Source organism: Sciurus carolinensis, chromosome 7 (genome assembly GCF_902686445.1).
Source record: "Sciurus carolinensis chromosome 7, mSciCar1.2, whole genome shotgun sequence".
Taxonomy (NCBI): Eukaryota; Metazoa; Chordata; class Mammalia; order Rodentia; family Sciuridae; genus Sciurus; species Sciurus carolinensis.
In genome coordinates, this window is record NC_062219.1 from 147,678,755 (window position 1) to 147,703,351 (window position 24,597).

The 24,597-nt window shown below is 44.6% G+C and overlaps 1 protein-coding gene across 1 annotated transcript in view; it reads left to right on the forward strand.

The window, feature by feature from the left end:
- Positions 1-24,597, forward strand: part of Cap2 (cyclase associated actin cytoskeleton regulatory protein 2) — a 134,468-nt gene that overhangs the window by 28,841 nt on the left and 81,030 nt on the right. Inside the window, exons 2-3 of the mRNA XM_047557760.1 lie at positions 1,592-1,713; positions 5,388-5,488. Coding sequence (XP_047413716.1) covers positions 1,593-1,713; positions 5,388-5,488 — 222 coding nt within the window. The 5' untranslated portion in view covers position 1,592. The remainder of the gene's footprint in view (positions 1-1,591; positions 1,714-5,387; positions 5,489-24,597) is intronic.

The window sequence follows — 24,597 nt, forward strand, 5'->3', positions numbered from 1 at the left end:
CCTCCGTATCTGGTGACTGACATCGGGAGGCAGAATCACAGAGATGTACTCACGTTTGGAGGCGCATTACCTCGCCTCTGAAAAAGACGGCGGCACACCAGCATTGTATTTAAACTCCGCACGAATGGAAAACGGAACAAAAGAGGATTGCATTAGCCTGGTTCCCAGGAGAAACGAACTGTGTACCCATCTCCGAGCAGTGTCCGCTTCCCATGCCCGGGGGCACAGTGTCTCTGGTGAAGAAGCACATGGCTCCTCTTTTGCTCAGAAGGATGCTCGGAAAGGTCTTCAGAGTGAGAAGACCCCAGGCACTGGTTTAGAGGAGGCATGTTTGATTCTCTCTGGGGAAGCAGCCCTGTTCTGCCAAAGGTGGTCATAAGTAGGTGTGGTGAGGTTTACGGTGCTTCGGGGTGGCCACATTTGATTGGGTTCCATTCCTCAGAGGAATGTAAATGCAAATTCTAAGACCCATCATTTTAAGGTCCTTGCCCCATATACAGTCATTTAAATATTTGTTTGGGCTGACTGAGGTGGTGCACACCTATAATCCCAGTGGCCTGGGAGGCTGAGGCAGGAGGATCGCCAGCCTCAGCAGTTTAGGGAGACCCTGTCTCAAAATAAGAAATAAAAAGGACTGGTGATATGGCTCAGTGGATAAGTGTTCCTGGTACCAAACATACATACATAAATACATGAATTTATAAATATATACTTATTTATGAATACACACACACATATATATTTGTTCGGAAGTGGGAAGGATGACTAGCTAACCCCACTTTTATCCCATCCCTTAACTTAAATTCCTATCTATTCCAGCAAGAATACAGAGTAACTGAAGATCGTGCCCCTAAAATCCACCAAGCCTAACACAAAATTTTGCCCAGACATAGCCAGCAGCCTTACAAAAGGAAAATAACCATTTCTAATATTTTACATTAAAATCTAACCCACCATTCAGAATCATTTTCATTTAAGCTAATTCAGCAACAGAAACACGGGAACCAACTGGCCCTGGGGCGTGGAGACTCTCCTCCCAGCTACATGGGGCACAGTTTCAGAAATTCAGTTTTGTGCTGGGCTGTTTGGTTTTCTCACTACTCAGTAAACAAGGATTATCCATGGGTTTGGAGTCCCCTGGGGAATTATGCTTTACCAGGAAGAGTTGTGGAAAATTGTTAAAATATCCCCCCACCATTCGGCAGAGCAAAAGTCGGCAGTATTGCTTTTGGGGTACGTGTTTGCGGGCACTTAAGCAGGTACCATGTCTGAATTGTGTCTTGTAACAAGGAAGTTGAGAGGCGGCGCTGGGGAGTGATGTAGAAGAGGGGATGTGTGTCTTTCATCCTCATTTGTATGTTACGTAAAAAGCACTGAATTGAATAGAAAATAAGCTTAATGTAGTTGGCTTTTTTTTTTTTTTTTTTTTTGTTCCAAGTTTTGTGTTGAATCTCAGGCACTTTCTGGATGTGTGGAGATGGGCCTGAGGTCACCAGCCCCGCTCTGAGGGCTCTTCCTTTTCCTCCCGCTGGGGTGTGAGGGTGTCACCCTGGTGCTCACGTGGCCTCCCTTTGTGTGTGTGTCCTTCTAGAATGGAAGCCATGCAGAACCTGGTGGAGAGACTGGAGCGCGCTGTCAGCCGGCTGGAGCAGCTGTCTGCGGAGTTACACGGGCCTCCTGGGGACTGTGGGGAAGTTAACGGTGTCCACAGAGGTAGGGCCGCGCCGGCATCGCGTGGGCTCCGCGCGGGTCGCTTAACTTGGTGCTCCTCGTTCCACTGTCCAGAAACATGTCCGCCTGCTTTCGGCCACATTCCCTCCTCCTGCCTTTCTGTGTGACCGTAAGCAGTCCCTGAAAGAGAGGAGGAAAAAAAAAATCCATTTTCTGTCCCCATAAGGATGAACATAATTTACACACCAATTATCAAAAATGACAAAATTTTAAAAGTTTCAACCTGCAATCCCCCAAAAAATCACCAACATCTGTGCCTCTTAAGAGCGGAGTCCATGTGCCAAATGTCATTATTCTTCCATGTTAGTGTTTATACGGCTGTTCCAGCGCTCAATGGCTGTATTATCTAAGTCATTATCAAAAAAAGAAACAAATGTTCTCAATCGCAGCATGAACTGGAAGGAATTATTCTGTCGAGGACGATGATTTTAAGGAGAACAAGTCCTTGTGTTTAGGAATTGCATCTTTGAGGGAAGCCAGTCTGATGTGAAGGGACATAAGAGTGATGTGACAGGGCCACCTCACAAGGTCACCTTTGCCCGATCACACTTTGAAAACTATAGGCCAAACATTTAAACAAAAAAAGATTCCTAAAACTTGTAGGTTCAATTAAAAACAAAACAAAAAAAAAAAAGTTGTTTCTCTAGGATGGGACCCTATACGGCAGACTCTTCAAGTTATCTCTAATAATTTCTCCAGTTCCTTCTTGTCTAAGGCTGCAGTTTAACAAATGAAAATACAGGGCACGAGTTAAATTTGAATTCCAGATAAAGAATTTTTTTTTTTTTTTTGGTATAAATGTGTCCCAAATACTGCATGGGCATACTGCACGGTACATATTTATACTAGAAATTTATTCATTGCTTATCTGAAATTCAAATTCGACTGGGCAATCTGTATTTAGCTTGGCAGTTCTATTCTTGTCCCATGTGCACCTCCTTCTTATCTGACCCGTTTTGAATGCTGTCGGCTCTGGGGGTCTTGTGGAAGAGGAGGCTTCAAATCAACTTCCCCAGGAAAGACCTACATTGGTGCTTCTAGAATCTCGGGCGTATTGGAGCTGTGCCTTGCATTCCATGCCATGGGACAGAAATGACTGTGAGCCCAAATGTGCCGGCTGTCTTTTCCCCAGAACACAATGAAAATTATGCCCTGAATGGATTGGAAGGGGCGTGGCTTGGAGGACGGCTGCCAGGGGCCTGTGAGTTTTTTCCACAACTGAAACACATTCATGATTTCGCTTTAAGTCTTTGTTAGCTGTACAGTTGGTACGGAGACTCCTAAACCTTGTTTGTAAGAAAATATTTTCCAGTTCTTCAGTAACTTTGTTTCATTCTGCCCTGGCCTCTGGCTGATGACAGAACTTTCTCTAGATTGCTGACCACAAATGTAAAGTCTGTGAGTGATAAAAAACAAGCCAAGATCTTAACCATGGAGATGGAACCATGTTGTTAAATAAAGAAAAATCAGCTCGACCTTTGGAACTTTATGTATCTAGAGGAGTAGTAGATTGAACTTTGTGCGTTCTTTATTAAAATAATTTTTCTGGGAAAATTAATAGGCTAGTAAAATTAGAGGACATATAATTAAATTAGCTGGTGTTTAAACAATGTTTTCTAATACAGCACATCATTTCAAACCATTTATTAAAGCAAAGATCTTCTAAAACAACTTAGCAATTTAGTATCCTACTTGAAATGAAGTAGGGTAATTAATAAGGAAGATAATTAGTAAAATGTCTGGATGAGGCCCATCCCTTAAAACATCTTACAAGTCCTAAACAACATCATTTCCATTTTTTCTTTCTTCATTACTATGTGTTAGTAATTTCCTAAATTCTATTCTTAAAAAATTCTTCGGAACAACTTTTTACTATAAATATAAACATCATCATTACTATGGTTTAACTAAAGTCAAATTTAAAAAATAAAAATTATTTAGGACCTGGAGGGTGGCTGAGTAGTAGAGTACTTGCACAAAGCCTGGGATTTGATCCCCAGCCCCCAAAAAGTTTTGTTTTGCTATATTTTACCTTAAAAGAAATTTCTAGAAAGAGCATAATCCATTACAAATACATAGTGCACAGAGTGCAAAGGTCTGCTATGTTAGTGCTGTGATATGTTTTATGACATGGGCCTCCCCTCTCCCGCCCCACCCCCATAATTAGATAAGGCCAGCTCAACAACCTGAAGAGAGGTACTTTTGCATTCCCGCCAGGTGACAGGCACCGTGCTAGGTGCAAGGACATCGCAGATAAATTATACAGTCTAGTCCTCGGAACCTTGGGTTTCCGTGCATTAGTATTCAGAACTGCAAATGCTTTGATTAAGAGATGCTCAAAGGATACAGACTGGTGCAAAGGCAGACCATTAAAGGCTGCCCGGAGGAGGTGTGAGCATAGGGGAGCCATGAAAGGAAATTAGAAAATATTCTCTTTCATCACCGAACCTTCTGCTAGGTAGAGGCCTCTGTCGCCTTTCCGAAACTTTCTCCCGCTTTAAATACTCAGCAGAGACCTTGGGCCTCTTCCACAGCAGCAAACAGGTTTATCCATTTCCAACTGAACCTGTTAGGTGTCTGGGGCTTGTCCTCTTAGGTTCAAGAATTTTTTTTTTTTTTTTTTTTTTTTTGCGGTCCTGGGGATGGAACTCAGGGCCTTGTGCTTGTGAGGCAAGCACTCTACCAGCTGAGCTATCTCCCCAGCCCAGGTTCAAGAATTTTTAATTTAAGACAACTCAGTTTCAACAGTCTTCTTGAAACTTTGTAAGTGCAGAGAGCTGTAAATAACTGTTTCCATCCCCTTGGGGGTGGGTAAAAGTGGGCAATGAGGGAGAAGAGAAAAGGAAGGAAGCTTTATCCTCTAGTTTTATGAGTGAGGATGATGTACTAATACAACAGAAGAAAGGAAATGCTAGATTGGGTATTGGATTTTAATAGCCTGTAATTCTAACTTTCTCAATATGATGTTTCTCAATTTTAGGGGCAGAAAGTCAGAAACTTAGGTTTTCTTCATTTAATTAAAAAAAAATAGGGAAAGAACACAGAGCACACTGGCTGGTCTGTTGTCACTTCTACTCGAGGGTCACCGGGCACTGAAAACCTGGGGGACTCTCCGCACTCGCTGTCATTGCATGTGGCCACCTCTCCTCCCTCTGGGAACAGGAAGAGTGAAGTCAGCGTTCTTTGTCTCCCCACCCAGGTCCGTCCTGCCCTTATCTTTTGTCCTGGGGGACTCTTGGCAGCTATCTGTAAGGATGGCCTAGCACCTGGACAGGTCCTTGTAGAAGAAAGCCCAGTGGCTTTGGATGAATCTGACTCAGTTTGGTTTTCGGATTTGCCTTTTATTTAGTCTCTAGAAGAGAAAGGCAGGGCCCACGCCCTGTCTGCATCTCCATTACCTCCTCTGGAGTGCCATACCGCTGCCCGCCTCCCTGAGCGTGGTCGGGAAGGAAATGAAATGCTGTGGCCAAAGTCCTTCCTCGGGAAGGCGGGAAGAAGTGTTTCCTGAGCCCTTGAGAGGTGCTCAGTAGACAGGCACTGAGCGAGGGCATGACTTCATGAACAGATTAGCAGCAAGGACGTTGATATTAAGCTTCCATGTTACCTAGTGCAAGGCAGTCCTGGCTACCAGGGAATAACAAAATGTCCCTCTTCAGGTGTGGCGCCCTCCGTAGAAGCCTTCGATAAACTGATGGACAGCGTGGTGGCTGAGTTCTTAAAGAACAGTAGGATCCTCGCTGGTGATGTGGACACTCATGTGAGTACTTCCTCCCTTCTCCATGGAGAATCCAGAGTGGCCAGCCCGGCCTCTGACAACCTTGGTGGCATGAGGAGGTCTTATTTATTTATTTTTCTCTCTGGCTAGCATGGCGGTAGCCAAAACAGCCATTAGTGCAGTCACTGGCTCACTCATTTCTCAGTGCCTATCATGATGGGGCGTTGCCAGGCTAGAAGGCGGGAGGTCAGGAATGGACAAGAGAAGCCAAGCCTTAGCCGCACAGAACTTTCACTTTACTATGGGAAGAAGGCAACATATGAACATATAAACTAATTCAGAAAGGACAGGTATGACCAAAAAAGTAAGAAGGCAGCGTAATGCTCTAGAAAGTGCTGGGAGCAGGGACGTTGCTTTAAAAGGTGTGTCTGGGGAGGTGACATTGAGCAGAGATGTGCATGGAGAGGAAGTGAGCCCTGTAGTGATGCAGGGAAGAGACCCTCAGGAAGAGGATGCAGCCAGCTGGCGTGTTCTCAGGGAGCAGAAGGCCCGGGAGAAGGGAGTTAGGGAGAGATCACAGGAAACCAGACCCCAGTGGGGCCTGTCAGTCACAGTAAGGGAATTTGGTCTTATTCCAAGTGGGAAGAGGCCAAGGGCACTGGGCAGAGAACTGGGGGCCACTTGGCTTGCGCTTTAAAAAAGATACTTTGGCTACACTGACTCAGTCACCAGGCACCCCTCTTCTTTCCTTAAAGTGTAGTCTGAGGATCTGCCCTCACATCCGTTAGGGTGACCACTCTCAGAAAAACCCAGGAAGCAGTGAGTGTTGGCGAGGACGTGAGGATATTGGTGAGAATGCAGAATGGTTACCTGCTGTGGCAAACGTTTTGAAGGTCCTCAAAAAACAGAAAAGAGAATAACCGTGGTTTCAAAGAGACATCATACACCCATGTTCACAGCGGCTGTTCCCAGGGACCAAGAGGGGGGAGCAATCTAAGTGTCCGTTGACAGATGAATGGATCAAGTAAATGTGGTACAGACCTACAACTGAATATTATTCAGCCTTAACAAGAAAGAAAATTCTATTACATGCTCTAAAGTGGTGAGTTCTGAGAACTTTTCTGCTAAGGGAAATAAGCCAGACACAAAAAGACCGGTATGTGATTTCATTTATCCGAAGTACCCTGAGGAGTCAAATGCACAGAGACAGAAACAGAAGGGTGTGCTCGGAGGCTGAGGGAGGTGGGGGAGTGGGGCGCTGTTTAATGGGTACCCTCTTAGTTTTGCATGATGAGAAAGTTCTGGAGAGGCACACCACCACGGGTATCCTTAGCACTACTGAATCGTGTACTTAAAGAGTTAAGATGGTAAATTGTGCTGTGTGTATCTTACCACCTTTTCTTTAAAGTACAGCCTGAGTAAAAGTAAAATCAGAAAATCTGAGAATCCCTGGATTGGAAGAGACCTTTAACGATGTCTAGGCTAACCTCCTGCCCTCCTGCTTGTACACGCTTGACATTGACACTCTTTAAAATGTTAGCATCTTTCCTAAGGTTGGTCATTACTTGCGTGCATTTAGTTGAAAATCTAAATAGCCAAACCAATTAAAAACTTAAGAACAAACTTATCACCAGGTTCTTTTTTTTTCCACTGGCTTTTGTTGGTTGCAGAGGATTGAATTCCAAATCCGTCTGCTTTTAGGTTTCTTACCAATAGGACAAGGGGGTGAAACCATTTTCAGTGGAGATTCACAGAAAATCTGTTTCTGGAATGAAGTTGTGGTTTGGGGTTTAGGAACAAAAGGTAAAAAAGGGCTCTCTCTTTGCTCCTTCTCCAGTCACCAACTTCCATGAGCCCAACTCTGGTCTTGCAGGGAATTCAGGGGCTCAGTTTTACCAGAGATGCCAAGGTTGCAATGAAATGATAGCTCATCTCGTGACATTGTATCCCATTAGAGTTGTTTATCATACCTCAGAAAAGCAAAGATACTTTTTATCGATATTTCTGTTGAAATACCCTTTGGTGTAGATTGGGTAGCTTTGTCACACTTGAGTTCCAGAAAAGACTGTACTAAGACCTGCCCACGCCAAAGGTGCTTCATAGCTCCACCGTCACGCTGGTCTATCCTCGTCAGCGTTTTTATTTACAAGAAACCTGTGTGCAGCAAGATAGAGCAGGAACTTCTTGTATGCCGAGGTATGACCACACCAGACAGCCAACATGCACACATGTCCCCAGAACAGTAAAAGCCAGGCCGGAGTGGTCAATGAACACACACACTCTTGAACACACTGTTATTGCTACCATTAGTTAATGCTGACAGTATGCTTCCAGGGTCCCCAGGGCTGGTAATTCTTACCAGTAATATCTCCCAACATTCTAGGTGGAAACTTTTCCCTAGAGAATAATGAGGCCTATAAATAAGTAGTTCTTCGGTAGTGCATGTCTGTAATCCCAGCATCTGAGGAGGCTGGAGGCAAGTTCAAAGCCCGCCTCAGCAACTTAGTGAGGCCCCAAATAACTCATCGAGACCTTGTCTCTGAATAAAATATAAAAAAGGGACTGAGTGCCCTGGGTTCAATCCCCAGTAATAAAATAAATAAATAAGTAGTTCTTTGCATTGAAAAAAAGAAAAAGTAGATGTGCACACTTGAAATGGTGTCATGAACAGTTCCTTGAAATTCTTTTTTTAGCACAAAGTGCCTTGCAAACTACAACCTGACTTCTGTTTTTCCTTCTCCCCACTCATCAGCCTGTAAACAGGGTCTCCAGTGGAAGCATAGTGAAAATATAATGTGTAAAGAAATTTATGTTTTTAACTGGTTTTTGAAAAACAGAAGAAAGGAGGGAAGGCAGACAGGAAGGAAAGAAGGAGAAAGAGAAAGAGGGGGAGAAACATGGTCATGTCCAAGCTGAGACTGCAGCTCCACCACACAAAGAAAAGCCCAGACGGCCACCGTCCATCTGCCTGTTGCTTTCATACTTTGAACGAGTAGTTTATTTTTTTCTCTCTTGCAGAACCATGTGTCACGGGCATTAAGCCTGCAGCTGCCGCCTCTCACATAAGCCAGAAGTGGGGGCTGAACTTTGTTTCAGGAACACACCTGTTGCCCAGAAAAAAAAGCCTCTTACATACCTGATTATACTGTATGGAAATCTGAGAGAGACACAAATGTGCATCATCTCAAACAAATCCTGTCCCTGGGCTCAGAAGCTATTTCACAGACACTCATAATGAATGAGGGCAGCCGGGCTATGATTTAATGTCTGTCTCCATGCGTTGGCTCCTGGTCCGGCTTCATTTACCCAACACTCTATAGTCTATTGACAATGGGCCACAAGAAAAGGGGAGCTAATAGCTACAATTAGGAAGCTCGACTGCACCGAGGGGCATAGCAGGTTTAGAAAAGATTAGATCTTGTGACGCTTTCTTGTATGCAGCATAAACCAAAGGGCTTATTTAAATTACTCCTCAACCTGGCAACCCCCACGCACTTACACCTCTTTTAAGAAAGAATAAACAATGCATGATTTTGTAATAGATGTTTAGGGTAAATACAGTCCTCAATATTAGAAGAAAAGATCCTCTAAAAATGGATCTTGGCTGGACACTGTTCATCCACAAATGGACTGATGTGATTTTTTTTTTTTTTAACAAAGCTCTTCTATTGTTATTCCCGGTGTATTGAACTAATCTCAGTTCTGTTTCTAAGTGATGTGACGGTTATGAAGCAACTGCAAATCATAGCTCTTCCTAACCTGAGTCCTTTGACTTTACATTTGGAATGTTTCTAGGGATTCAGGATGTTTATTTCCTGTTCTTGATTAAAATGGATTTTTTTTAAAAAATCCTTATTAATTGTTTAGTAGAATGAGAGAGCTACCATTTGAACCAAAGAACAATAGAACTCACCTAAGCAGAACACACATTAAGCACGCGAGTACATGACACACCGTATGATAGTACGTCCTTGGGTACCCCGACTTGAACAAAGGATGCACATTCTCAAGTGGTTGCTAGCCCCCTTCCGATGGCTCACAGTCACTCTGGATGTTACTGGTCTGTACCAGCTATTTAAATCATCTACAAAGCGTTTTGTTCTTTTTATGCTGTGCTGGTTGGGTGACGAATTATGGAATGGCAGAGTGAGTGGTGTGTGTCCCTCTGACCAGCTCTCGCCTGTCCACGCTGGATTCTCCAGCTAGCCCGACTCCTACAGCAAGATTTTAACCAAGGGCCTTCACCTGCTTCTTAGCGGGAAGACGATGGCACCGGCAAGGGCCTCTGGCTCTCACGGCCTTAGCCATTTGTGACCGTCCAGGTTTTCAGGGAAGGAAGCCCTTAGAAATTGTCCACCTGTCAGGCACTGGTTCCCTCCCTCTCTCCCCTCGCCTGCCCACCACCTGCCTTCTTCCCCCATTCCTCTCTCCTTCCTTTCAGTAGTCAGGCTGTCTTTCTGTCTCCCACAGAGAGGAAGCTGGCAACTGCAGTGGGTAGGTGACAGAGGTGATGGTTGAAGGACCTCAGAGATTCAGTGGCAGAGCCAGGAATCTGGTCTCCAGAGATTCCACGCATGACGTTGCCCAGTGCCAACTTGACCCACTGGGCAACTGTGTCTCCCACCACCTCTGTGGGTAACTGGGTCTCTTGGGGGCAACAAGATGGCACTGACCTGGCTCCCTCTCCACACACTCTCTCGGTGGTATGAGGAAGGAGGTGCAGGGCTGAGGACGGGGTGGAAGGCGGACATGCCCAGTGACTCAGCGTGGTGCTGAGTGAGGGGACTAAGCGAACTCTGACCTCCAGGACAGGACTTTGTCCCCCATGGTCCTTTACTCCTGCCCCATCACACTGGCATGTCCTCAGCCTGGCCATTATTCAAGCGCTGCTGGTGCTAAATTTGCAGAATTCAGAAAGTTCTCAGATAGATGGAATTTGGTTATCATTTCTTCCCAAGAGCATGAAAGATTCTTCTTGAGCATTGAACACATACTTTGCTACCAAGCTTTTCTGACACAGTCTGTGTCCTGCTGAGCTATTGTCTTTAGCTGGGCAGCGTGGTGACCAGCTTTTCATTTAAGGAAGTCTGTCTTTAGAGTACATAATCCCCACCTCTCATTGGGTGTCCTAATTTTAAGTCACAATTAGAGCTTAGGGGACTGGCTGATAAGAAACTGGACTTGGGATCAGAAGGTCTTTGAAGGACCACCAGGCATCACTGACCAGAGGATCGCCCAGTTGAAGTCAACACCAAATACTTGCTAAAATAATGAACTGGGTCCCGTGAGTCTCTAAGGCTAAGGTGTTACTTGCTCTTTTCTTTCTTCCTGGATAGCAAATATGCTTTTTCCAAATGCTTGCCGAGTGCTTTTCTTTCTGCTTTTTAAATTTAATTTGGTTTGGTTTTTTAGATAAACAAAATGTTTGCTGGGTTAAAGATTTCACCCAGGAAAAGCTATGTGTTGAGAAGTATACCGCTTTACTGCTGCGGTGTGTGTCCCCCAGGAGTTGATGTGTGGGAACCCTAATTCCTCCTTGCAGCTGCATGTTGGGAAGTGGGGCTGGGAGAAGGGTCTGGGTCCTGGGACAGAGCCCTCATGAAGGGATTAAGGCCATCTCCTGGCGTGATTCCTTGCTCTCTCAGGAATAAGTTACTCACCACAGTGGTGGGTGGTTATGGAGCCAGGCTGCTGGTCAAATCTTTTTTTTTTTTTTTTTTTTTCTTTTGCTGGTGCTGGGGATCGAACCCAGGGCCTTGTACTTGCAAGGCAAGCACTTACCAACTGAGCTACCTCCCCAGCCCACATCTTCCTCTTCTTCAGGCACCCACTTACCCTTCCACTTCTGCCATGAGCTGAAAGCAGACCAGGGCCTTACTGGTACCATGCTTTGGGCTTCCGAGCCTCCAGGCAGGAACCAACCATCTACCCAGTCTCCGGTATGCTATTAGAGACAGAAAACAGACTTAAGCATCCCCTGCCCCTGAAGGCGTTTCTTATGTATTTTTACTTTTCCCTTTCTTACTAAAAGGTGCCTCGTTACAGATACAGCTTTACGCCTTGTTTTCTTCACTTAATGGTGTATTTGAGAGATCTGTTCTGTCCACACAGGTAAAGCATCCTTGTTTGTTACAGCTTTATAACAGTCCTCTAAGCAGATATGTTATAGTTTTTCTGCCCAGACCCCTGTTGCTGAACGGAGTTGCTTCCGTCTTTCACTGCAGGGCATAACCTTGTGTGCGCATAATTTCCTCTCTGTCCAAGATGTCTGAAGATCGGTTCCCCCAGGTGGGACTGCTGGGTCCCAGAAGGACGAGGTGCCATAGATCAAACCAGGGAGTTTACGGAGAGTTTAATGAAGAGTCTGTTGACATGCAGCACCCGGAACTGTGCCAGCAGGAAGCAGTGCTTGCAAAGCCAAGCGGGGGTGGGGAGTGGTTATTGGAACCATCAGTGGAGACACAGCCAAGCCTTGGACACCAGCAGGGAAGAGTCAGGGGGATGGAGCCCCCTCTGCTCTCCTGCCTGGTGTATCCACTTCTTGCCAGGCCTTCCATGAGCCAAAACCAGCCAGAAGCCAGGAGCTGAGTGGTCATCCTGGAGCACAGAGCAGGGTCGGGGATGGAGAGGGATCTAGGACATCAGAAGGGAAATGCCAGCACCCCGGGTGAAGGGTGGGGGCACTTTGCTTGAGATGTGTTGTGAGTTGCCGTCCCTGGGGGATGTTGTAGCTTCCCCCGTTCGCCTACAGAGAGCAACGCCTGCGATTACTTTGCCAGTCTGCTGGGTGCGAGATGGTACTTCTGTGAGGTTTTAATCTTTGCTTCTCTCATGAAGAGTGGGTTGGGCATCTTTTCATATGTTTAGGGTCGCTTACGTTTCTTTTGCTGTGAGTGGTCTACTCATATCTTTTTTCCATAGATTTGAGTCACAAAAGAAAGGTTGTTGGTTTGTTTATTACCCATTTTTAGAGATCTCTATGTATTTGGGAGTGTAGCCTTCTGTATGTGGTGAAAAGTACAGATACTCTTCCCACTTTAGTATTGTCTTTTGACATGTCTTAGGACTATTTTTTTACCATGCAGAAGATTTTTTTTTTTTAATGTAGCAGCATTTATTGTGAAGGTATCAATACTTTTTCTTTTGTGACTTCTGGATTTCGAGTTGTCAGTTAAAAGCCTCTTCCGTCTGACATTGGTGTGGCTTTATTTTTCTCATGGAAATTGGATCCACAGTGAGTTTCTCCTGGCACGTGCTGGGTTTGGATCCAAGGGCTCTTCTCAGATGGCTCCATCACGCTTCACCATCTTGTTCACCAGCCCATTCCCTACTGGCTGAGTGTGCCTTTCCCGGACGCTTAGAACCTGTGTCCTTTGGGTCCAGTTGTCCCACTGTGCCTCATTCTCTTCGTGTCTTAGGACCACACTGTCTCGATCAGAGGATTTAGAGAACGTTAGGCATGTTGTGGGGTTCATTCCCCTTGGGGCCCTTTCAATCCAGTGTTGCTGGATGTTACTGCCCATTTGTCTTTCACGTAAAGTCAATCTGCCCATTTCCAGAAGAAAAATGTTGATGTTTTTATTGGGATCAAATTAAATGTAGTGTAAATGAGTATTACAGGTTTGCATCTGTGGGCTATTGACCCTCCAGGAACAGGCTGACTTCCTTTGGTTCTCATACTCCTGTGTCCTTCAGGAGTGAGCTAGAATTTTCCTCATAGAGGTTTGTACAATTCTTGGCTTTATTTTGGAGGGGATGCTAGTAAACAGAATGACTTCATCTACGTATTTTCTAACTGGTTGTTCATACACAGGCAGGCCACTGATGTCTCTGTTCATTCTGTACCTTGTTTCCTTTAGTTCTGTCCTTTTCTGGTAGTTTATAGTAGTTTTTCATTTAATGGTCCAGGATTTTCTAGGTGTTTAATTATTTGCACACAGTTATTGATGTACTTCTTCCTTTTCAGTTATTAGATCTTCAATGTCTTTTTTCTCTTTTGGTACCTTTAAGATAGTGTTAATAAAATATTGATAATGGCTCATCTTTCAATGGTAATGCTAATCCATTAAGTATGATGCTTATTTGGTACTGAAAAATAGTGTGTGTGTATGTGTGTGTGTGTGTGTGTGTGTGTGTGTGTGTGTGTGTGTAATCATTTCTAGTACCCGATTCTGGGTCTTCATCTAAGCCAGAAACTTGTTTTGTCAAGGGTCTTTTTTAGCATCTATGGAGACAAGCATGTAACTTTTTCTCCTTAAGACCTTTACTATGATTAACTATATTAATATATCCCCTAATGTTGAATCATTCTTGTATGTCAGAAGACCAATTATATTGAGTTGACCACTCCAAACTTTCTTCTGTTTCTTTCAGAATGTTTAAAAATTTTCAAATGAGATAAAGGAAAATGTGAAGTTTTCTTAATCATATGAGACCTAATTCGTTCAAGAAAGATATGCAGTTTTTGAGAAATCCTTATGTCCTTTTAAGCTTTATTATTACTATATTATTAAATGCCAAAGGCATTTTAAATATCTTTGTATGCTTAAGATCATTTATGTACAGTGCATTGTTAGGTCAGATCTTCTGTCCAGATAACAACAAAATTTCTATCATAGACTCATTGCTAAATGGTAGCCAACAGATTTGAAGTGTGTCACTGTTAAGAAGAAAAGTTCAAGTTAACTTTAAAATAGCAATTGCATTTTTCTATTATGGACTTATCTAAAATTTTCAAATTTGAAATTAAAGAAGTAAACAGCAACACCAGTGTGCCCAACATTGGAAGGAACCCTGCTTCTTTCTCTTCTTCGACAACCCTTTACTGCTTACACCAACAAATCAAGCAGGAAGAGGAAGGACCTTCACAATGAAACTGTCCTTTCCTGGTCTGTTATCAGTAACAGATTCTTTAGGGGCAGTTGAGTTCTTTGATTGTAAGTGGGACAAAGCCAAATCCTCACCAGGTTGCTGAATCTGAAAGACATTCCTGTTCTCTGGGCTCGTTGGTGCATTGGGTGCAGGAAGCCTGCAGCACCCTTCCAAGTTGGCGGTGAGCGTGCTGCGGAGTGTGGCTGAGGCTCTGACTTCTCTGCACCCTCACATCATCATGCATCTCCACGACTGGTGTTTGCCATGGGAGACCCATAGAGTGACAACCCTGGTTCAGCCTTGCTGCTCTGTGTCCACTGGCACGAGCGAGACGGAACTGCCAGTGCCCGGTGGCACAGGCTGAGCAGGCCCAGCTGGCTGGGTGTGAACACATCCCACTTAGTGCCACTTCACCTGCCTGGGGAAGAGATCAGAGGGCTGTGTGGCACGTGAGTGGCATTGCCTGGTGGAAAAGCACAGCGTGTGTGTGCCGTTCAGTCCACGGCAGAAGTCCCTGCAGGTAACCAGCAAATTCTCTCTTTGAACATTCTCTTCATTGGATTATTTCCCATATCAGAAATGAACCATGCTACCTAATGCTGCAAAATACGTGCCCTTTCCTTGCCTGTTTTCTTGCCTTTTTCTTTTCTCCCACTTTCCTTCTTTCTAAAATGATGTCAGTGATCGCAATGGATATTGTTCTCTATCTAGATTTCTATCCTTAATTGCTTGCCTGGAGGCTACTTTAGCACTAGTACTTTGTCCACAGTAGTGACCTCTTTACATTCTGATTTCATTTAGATCATCTCATCTACCCACACACCCATCCTCACAAAACATGCCCCCACACACACACACACAAAACATTCGCCTAAGAGGTCCTCATTACATTATGTTAGCTACATGGAGCAAAAAACAGTACTCGTCAACAGTATGGGTACTCTATCCCACAAATCACTCTGATTCTAAGTGTATGGGTTTGCAGATCTGTTACTGTGCACACAGCAAGAGCAAAATATGCTTTTCCACCTCGAGCATATTTTTTTTCCCTTATCAGTTTTATCTCAATTGTGTTTTAATGCTGATCTCTTTAAGACGCGACCATTTAAGCCGGATGCTGGTGGCACATGCCTGGAGCCCCAGTGGCTTGGACCGTAGGTTCCAGTCCAGACTCAGCAATTGAGGGAGACAGCCCCTCAGCAACTTAGTGAGACCCAGTCTCAACATTTAAAAATAAATAAATAAAGTAAAAAGGGACTGAGGATATAGTTCAGTGATAAAGTGCCCCTGAGTTCAATCTCCCAGAAACAAAGCAAAACAAAAAACTTTTTTAAACATGACAGTTTATATGTATCTATATGTAACACATTACCAGTCAAGACTTTTTAATATATCAAACATAAAATGTTTTGGTGATATAAGAGAACACAGTATTCAATGAACTAATTATCACTCAGATGTATTTGCTATACAAATCCTTTTCCTTTTAGAACGCCCTATTTAAAGAAATAATTTCAATCATAAGAGACTTGGAATGTGTGGCTTTCAACTACTTTGGTTAAAACAGATTATTGCCTGGGTAAGATAGTTAAGACATAATGCCGTAGCCCACCTGAGTTGGCTTGTGGTTCATTACAAGATTCTACACGTCTGATGTTTCCTTCCAGCCCTCCTGGTGTCTAGCACTGTGCCTAGAGTGAGTGGTTAACAAATGTTTGCCAAATAAATGAATGCAAATGAATATTTAGATAAATGAATTAAATTATTAATGTATAATTGAATTCATGGACGGATGAATTACCGTGACTGACAATTCGAATCAAGCAAATCTCAACTGGCAGTTGCAATCATCAAAGCTAGGTTTGAAGTCATAAATTAGCAAGTGAGATAGTAGGAAACACGGGGTGTGAGATTTCCGCGTCTCTGTGGATTTTCATTTCTCCCCCCACACACGCGCCACACAGATGCGCACTTCCTGAATTGATCGAAGCCCTGACAGTTCATCTGGTCCCTCCTCGTTCTCTTCATTCTCATTCCTGTTCTGTAACTGGGAAAGTGAGCTATTGAAAACGAGGACTCTCGAGCAGCGTAAGAAAGCAAGACAAGAATTCCTAAGCAGTGAGTGAATCTGCCAGTGGATCGACCTGTAGTCACTGCCAGTGGAAATCCGGAGCTCTGTCTGAGACAGGATATTTTTGTGAACCTTACTATGAGTATTTTAAGCTGAAGGTCAGAGTTAAAAAAGAATAGAATTTTGTTTATTTGTGTTGGGATTGGGTTTGGCGTGTTGCTTTCCCCTCCATCTTTAAGTTTCCAAGGGCTAGCGATCAGTCAAGAAATAGCTCTGAGAGAGCAAGCTGGGAGATCAAAGTTTCGCCTGGAACTTGACTTTTTCCGATAATCAAACCTCCCTATTTTCAGCCTCTTACTGTATTTATATAATTGTAAACATCCAGCTGGAAAGTGAAAAATCCAGTAGATTGTCTCAATCTATCCAAAGGCAGACAGTCTTCAACTTGAAAATGACACCCCGCTTCCTTGCTTCAAATTCATTGTCGGTTGGTTCCTAGAAACTTGGGAGTCACTTCCCCAAGACCCAGGGTAAGCCGGGGATGATACACTACAAATGAGCACTCCTCTGTCATAGCATACAGGTGGCTACTGTGCAGAAACTACTAAGTACAGAGATTGTGAGTAAGACTTGGAAGACTTTTATAGCAATCCAACAGGGGAATTTCAAGTCTCCATAAGCTAGTATTTGAAGAACCCTGGGACTTATACTCTGATTTAAAAAAATATTTAGGGGGCTGGGGATTTAGCTCAGGTGGTAGAGTGCTTGCCTTGCAAGCACAAGGCCCTGGGTTCAATCCCAGCTCCACAAAAAAAAAAAAAAAAAAAAAAAAAATTGGGATTTTTTTATTATTTCATTTTCTTGAATGTATTTTTATTTATATTTCAAAAGTTTCAAGACATTAAAAAGAAAAAGCAGCACTCATGCAATGCAAAATGCTAGAGGAAAAATCCACCTGCCATGCTTTTAGTTAAATGAAATAGAGAACCAATAACATTAAATGAAAAATAGTCATTTATTATGATTGCTGATACATGGGGGCATGTGAGTTTAATTAGGGAGCCGGGAAACCGGGAGGGAATCCTGTGCAGGTTCTGCACACTCTCAGCTGCAGCTAAGCCTGAGTTCTTTCTACTTTTGCTACCAAATAGGATTTTCCTTCTCCTCTTTCTGAGTGTTATAGTTACTCTCCTTTGATGCTTAGCAACCATTGTTAAGGGTAACCTTGGAACTCACAAATGGGACAAGGAAGATGGGAAAAGAGATTTTCTGGGGATGACTGAACAGGAAATGAAAGAAGAGAGGGTATGGAGGTGAAATGTGCTCTTATGAAGGATTTGCCTTATTAAAAATAAAGTCTGGAAGGATCGCTGACCATGGTCATCCTCGGGGGCGGGATGACTGCAGGCTTTGACTTCCTGAGCGTCCTTATCTTTTGAATTTTTAATGACAAGCCTGTGCAGCTGTTACCATCAGAAGAGGGAGGAAAGGAAGATTTAGTGCTAGAAGAAAACATCTTGGAATCAAGGTATTGCCTGAAAGGGAGTTTACTGGGCAACAAAAGACAAAGAGAAGTCATGGGCACCAGGAAATGTCACCTATCCTGCCCAGCCTGGTGCCGGGGCACCCTGGCCTGGGAATACACAGTGCTTGGGCAACCAGAGGTTAGCAAGGACCATTCATGGTCAGGTGTTCGTAGTGAGATCCAGTCTAGATGGGTTGGTGCTGGGTAGACGAGGTTGGTGAATGAACAGAATCTCGTTCTTAGCCAAATTTCACAACCCCTAGAGACAAACTTTATCTCCCTGCCTGGTGTCTGATGTTCATATTGGTCAGAGAGGCAACTGTAAGAAGAGGAGAGAGAACTAGGGTTTGTTGAGGACCTGCGGTGCGTCAGGTACTGTGTGTGGCTCCTGACAAGTGTTATTCCACGTGATCGTTAAGAGAACCTTCTAAGGAAGGCAGCGTTCAAGATGAAGGAACCAAGCCTCAGGGACTCTGGGTAACTTACTGTGGCCATGCACCACGACCTCTCTGAACCTAAAGCTCATGATGTCCCTTCTACACCACACTGCTTTCTAGTAATTTCCATTGTTCATTATTAAGCAGTAGCTAATGAGCTTCTGCTGTAATATACTCTTTTTTCTGTGTTTTAGTTCTCTGGGACACAACACATATATACATGCATGAAAAGTTGAATTAAGAATATGGCTTAAACACCAGGCATGGTGGCACATGCTGATTGTCCCAGCGACTCAGGGGGCTGAGGTAGGAGGATTGCAGGTTTCAGGCCAGCTTTAGCAACCTAATGAGACCTTGTCTTGAAATAAAAAATAAAAAGGGCTGAGGATGTAGCTCCACAGTAAAGCACCCTTGGGTTAAATCGCTTGTACCAGAAAAAATGTATGTATATGCCTTAAACAGCACAAAATGAAAGAACAGCCTTTAGTACATTCTAGAATCAGGAGTGCTTTGTTGTCTGACTGTTCTCAGTGGTCTTAAGGCAGTCTGGTGCCTTTCACCTGTGTAGGCCCAAGAGAGTGGTTGACCAGGAAGCCATGATTGGCTTCCTGCATCCAAAGATTTCACCAAAACATGTTGATCAAGTATTTTAAATTCCTTAAGTGTTAGAAAAAACAAATTAGAGAATTTGGAAAGGAGCCAATCTGCCAAGAATTTTGTAGCTACATAATGATTGAATCTGAAAATGAAGTTAATTTAGGAGAATGGTTTTGTTCAGAATTCAGACTCGTAGCAATCTTCATGCCTGTCAGAAAAGCAAACAGATCTAAACATACAGTGGTGTTTGCTTTCTTTTTCTATTCCCATGCCCTGAGAAATACTGTTTTTAACTCTTTCAAATCTTTGATTTTTTTCATATAGATTGCAATCATTGATTATTTAGATGAGTTCCACGTTAGACTTTTAAAGTTAGTGATTGGTTTATGTTATAGGTCCTGCAGATTTTTCTGCACATACTGTTTTTGTAATCTGTTTATTTAATTTAGACCATATGTTCCGGGCCTCCCTCCAGGTCACGCAGCTGAGGTCTGCATTATCATTTGTAATGACTACATAGTATTTTGTTGCATGGTTACGCCATAATTGACAGTCACAACTATATGTAGATACAATAAGGTCCTTATGAGAATGCAGAACATGACCCAGTGGGAGCAGCTAGCCTCACCTGGTCCACTCCCTGCAAGGAGGGGCATCTAGTATTATTTATAATCATTTTAGAAAATTGTGACATTTGACTTGCTCTGATTTTTTCCCACCCTATTATTCACCACATTGCAGTGCATATCCCTGTACTAACATTATATTATAAACATGCAATTATTTTCTCAAGGAAAATCCCTATAGGTAGAAGTGTAGGCCAATGGCAGGTGATCGCTACTACTTATTGCCAAATTATCCTCACCACCCCCCGCCCCACATACACACACTTGGATGAGCAGGAAAATAAAAACAACTCATATAAATTATCCTTTTGGCAAAAGAAAAACATTATCTGTTTACCTCTGATCTATTTGATGTACCAAGAAATTTGTTTCAGTTGCCTCTCTGGGGTTGCTGACTGTTGAGGTCATCTTAACTGAGACCAGCTATGTGCCTGAGATAATAACAGAAGATTCCAGGCGTGGATGGAGAAGAGGCAGCTTGGAGTGTCAGAACCGTGTGGGGCGGCTGATGTAAATACTTTTGTGAGCTGGAAGCTGCCATGGCAACAGTCCTATTAATGAAGAATAAGCCTCATTTATTATCAGTGCCTGAATGATCCTTTTTTTTTTTAAATAAGTATACCTCGTAGTCTAACATTGACATTCTCCATCTACCTACTCATCTGTCCTCTCTAGACTGCAAAACTATTTAGCCCTATTCCATAAACCTGCCTCCTTTCTCTGCCAATGAGAGTAGAAGTGAAGGTTAAAAAAAAAATTGGTAAACTTTAAGGGCAGTAAAAACATTAATTTATAACAATTACCTAATATAAAATTATTGCCCTTTTGATATATGCTTTGGCTAAGGCAGAACCTGAAATCGACTGTGCTTGGTTGGTATTTGAGCCGGCCAGGGTCTTTAAATTAGCTTGTCTTTATGATTTAAATGGAATATTGTCAACGTATTTTTTAAGTAAGTGGAGTGTGACATTACAGCTTCCTTCCCCTAGTCAGCCTGTAAATTTAGCCTCCATTTTATGTTCGCTGGATACTTCAAGAAGACAGCCGAGGGGAGTTGCGTTTGCTGAAGTCCCTTCTGTCCTGAAAAGCCCAGAGGTTGCCAGGGTTGGGAATGACCAAGCACCGAGCCCTGTGCTTCCTGGGTTCTAAAGGGACCTTTTCTGCATTCCCCTTTCACTCTATTTTATGAGCGTGCTTCCTGGGAATGTCTTCTGTGCAGCCAGGGGCTGATGATACCAGCAGCCTGTCCCTTCTGGATGGCATGGCGACGCTGTGTTCTCTCCGTGCGGCGCTACTGTGTTCTCTCCATGCGGCGACGCTGTGTTCTCTCCGTGGGTGCTCACCGCTTGGTACTCACGTGCACTGATTATCCTCTCTAGTCCCGTCCCATCCCATCCCGTCCCACAGATTCATACCTGATCTAGCTCATGGGTGCACAGTACGTGCTCAGAATATACTTTTGATTGTAAAATTAAATAATGAGTTTCTATTTTACTCATGTATGTCTTTTTGGAAAAATTAAAAAATCTTTTCTGATGTAGGAAAATCTGGTAATCGGTGTATAGAGAAGAGAACAAAAGCCACTCATATCCCACTTTCATACCCAGAGATAACTCCTGTGGATATCATGGGGTATTTATTTCTTAAGGACATTTTTCAAAATCCTAAACACCGTTCATTGTACAACCCTGTTTCTTCCTGAGATAGAATCATACCGAAATCTGGGATGACCCTTTGTATAGGGACAGGTGACACATGCCAAACACTGGCAGGTATAGAGAGTCCAGGTGGCACCAGAGGGTGCTAGTGGACATGGGAGTCCAGTCATAGTCTGTGCACAGCTTGGCCTAGCTGGTCTCACTGTGGCCATGTCAGCAGTCAATCTGATTTCTCAGGTCTTCGCTTTACATCATGCTACCAAATTTGCCCTCAGAACAAGTTTTAGCACAAGCATGGGTACAAGTTGGTAATAATTCTGGCTTGCTTTCTTTATGCCCTTTCCTCCTGGCACTGGAAAGGGAGAGAGTGATCCCCCAAACTTTCCATGCAAAAATAGGCGCAGTCCCCAGAAACCAAAGAAGTCATAGTTGGAGAAACTTCTGCCCTTGCCTGCTTCATTCTTGACTGTGACAGCAGGCAGGGGCAGGTGGGGTGTCAGGTTAGCCTCCTCCCAGTCTCTACCAGCACCACCAGGCACCCTAGATAAATATGATAGAAATAACAACAAGAGGCACAAGCAATAACAATCTTACGTAGTGAAGGTGAGAACATCTTTAGAGAACTTTTTTTTTTTTAAACAGGCGAAATGAAACAATGCTCACTGCAGAGTTGCTCAGTGACCCCCCACATCGCCACCTGTGTGGTGTTCATAACATCCAAAGTGCCCCCCATCAATGTTTTATCACCCAGTGGATGAAGTTGGGGTGGAAGTTCAATAATGTTGCACGAAAATTGAAACAATGTTTCTTCTCGCTAACACTCTCAGGTCTGGTAGCTGAAGTTGGAAGGACTACAGTTTTCCATGCGCTGCTCACAAATCAACACTGAACAGTTTACACTGGGTTCAGACCCTGCCCCTGCTCTCCTGGTCACTGGGCGTCTGCTCAGCAGCTCCAAGCACCTGTGACGTGCCAGGCCACAGGGAGGGTGGAGACAGAGATTTGAAGGAGGTGGGACTTTGAAGTAGACACTTGGGAGCAGACCAGGACGGTATCACACAGGACAGGAGAACCTGTGGCCACTTGGGAGAGCTTCTCTGTTCAGGTGCATTGGTGTGGTGCGAGGAACCGCATCCTCCCTTCCGTGGTTGATTCACAGCTTGATTGGCGTCAGGGAGAAACAGACACCTGAGGGATGCATCTCGACCCTGCTCTTGAGCGGCCACACCCAGTTTATGGTTCTTCGGACACTCCTCATCAGCTTCTGGACTTAATTTTCTGGCAAGTGGCCTGAACCATAGCAAGTGGAACCCTTGCTGAGCAGTAGATAAGCATAAGCACCTGCCGTACACAAAACCTCACGCCAGTCTCAGCAGAGGAGATGGAAGAATACTGTGGCTCTTATGGCTTCTGACATCATGAGGACGTTAAGAGAGAGTGTGTGGGTGGTGAACCCTGGGAGCGAGGAGAGGATGTGGCCTCGCCTCAGCAGACCTGACTCTGAGCCTTCACCATCTCCAACCTTGGGAAGCCGCTGCCCTTTCCTGGTCTTGTTTTTTTCTTTTTCCCTAAGAGGAAATAGAGCAGCGGGAGGCAGGCTCTGGGTGTATAACTGCATTTCTTGTCCGGGGCTCTCTCAGGCAGAGTCCTGGGGTGCTTGGGAGGCCATCCTATTGGAGCGCAGGCAGAGTGGCCACCGCGATGCCAAGGATGAGCATGCAGTCGCACAGGGCCCAGAGGCCGTGGCGATTCTGGGCTTCGTCAAACCCTTTGTAAGAAGTGAGCACCTGGGAGGGCTCAGGGTGAGCGGGTCCTCTCCGGGTCTGCAGCATCTGCTCCCGAGCGGCACTGGCACCCGGGGCTCGTGCTCTTTCCTCTCGCGCTTCTTTTGTCCTCTCCGATTACCACATCAACCCTGTCCTCCGTGCCCATGCGGCCGTTTTAAAAATATTTTGGGGGTGGTGCTGGTTCCCACAATTGCTCCGCTCATGCCACTTGTCACCCCCCACTAGGCAGTGGTTACAGCCACACAGTCCTGCTGAAACTTTTCAAAGCAAAGTCGGCCTGTGCAGTCACATCCAGTTCTCAGGATCTGGATTGTTCTCACTCACTTTTTGCCAAACTAACCTGTATCCTGTGCTCCCTAGAAAGGAAATGGGGGTTGGGAATTCTCGCCCCCACTTGGCCACTCACCTTGGGCAAAGAACATTTTTTCTAGAACTTCATCCCTTCACTTGAAAAAACTGCCAGGGTTGAATGGAGGGAGCTCCTCTGGTCTTAAGTGCATGGTCCCACAGTGGAGCCAGGTGAGCTGTTTTCTAATTCAGCTGCTAATGGAAATGAGAGAGAAACGGCAGACAAAGCACAGGAGATATGAACACCGGCAGTGTTCCACGCATGGTGTCCAGACTTGAAGCATGCCAGTTCTTGGGCTCCCCGCCAAATCTGTCCAGTCAGGAATTCTGGGGGTGAGTCTCAGCCACCTGTCTGAGCAAACCTTCCAGTGCATTCAGAAGCATGTGCAGGACAGAGAACCATTGGCTTAAGCCTTCTGAGAGGTTCCTGACATGTCAGCTCAGGTGTCTGTTACAGCCCAGCTTTATGGGGTTGGTGCTCACCTTCACAAAGACAAAATGAGGCATCGGCCATCTTGTTTTACCCAAAACCATGAAGTGGGTGGAATGAGTCTTAGGCATCCTTTCACTCATTTTTTGGCCCATTTTCTTCTCTTGCTTTCCTCTGAGATCCCTCTTTACTTCTTCATTGGTCAAAACTCCAGGCACTTCCTTAGGGTCGAGCAGAGACACCTAAAGAACAAATCTGAAAACACAGCATCTCTAACTATGCAGTGAAAGGTGTTGGTAGGCCACTGGGGACCGCGGTGGAGGTGGCTTTGAGAGTGACTACCCAGGACCTGCGAGTGGCACTGAGAACACAGATACCCATGCTCCCACTTGCCCTCGGTCAGAGGAAGGGCCCCTTCCCTTCAGCCCTAGGGTTCCCAGGAGGAGGCCGATACATTTCCAGAACCAACCGCAGGTGCCTTTGGCATGGGCACCAGGCGGGATGCTTTCCCAGCTTCCTCCTGTTGCCCTGACCCTCCCCCAGCGGTGCCTGTTTATTTTGCCGTCCACATGGGACTTTTCAGCCTGTGCCTTTCCAACGAAACACTGCAAACAGCTTTGATGAGTTTTGAGAGGTCAGTTGCGCGTCCCCAGGGGAAGGCACCAGCTCTCGCTCCCGGGAGGATTACATAAAAATAAGTCATGTCTAGGTGGTGTCTGCTTGCTTCCCCCAGGACTTGCTTTAAACTGTTTCTGAAGTTCATTTTCCTACGCTAGGACCCCAAAACTACAGATGTCCCAC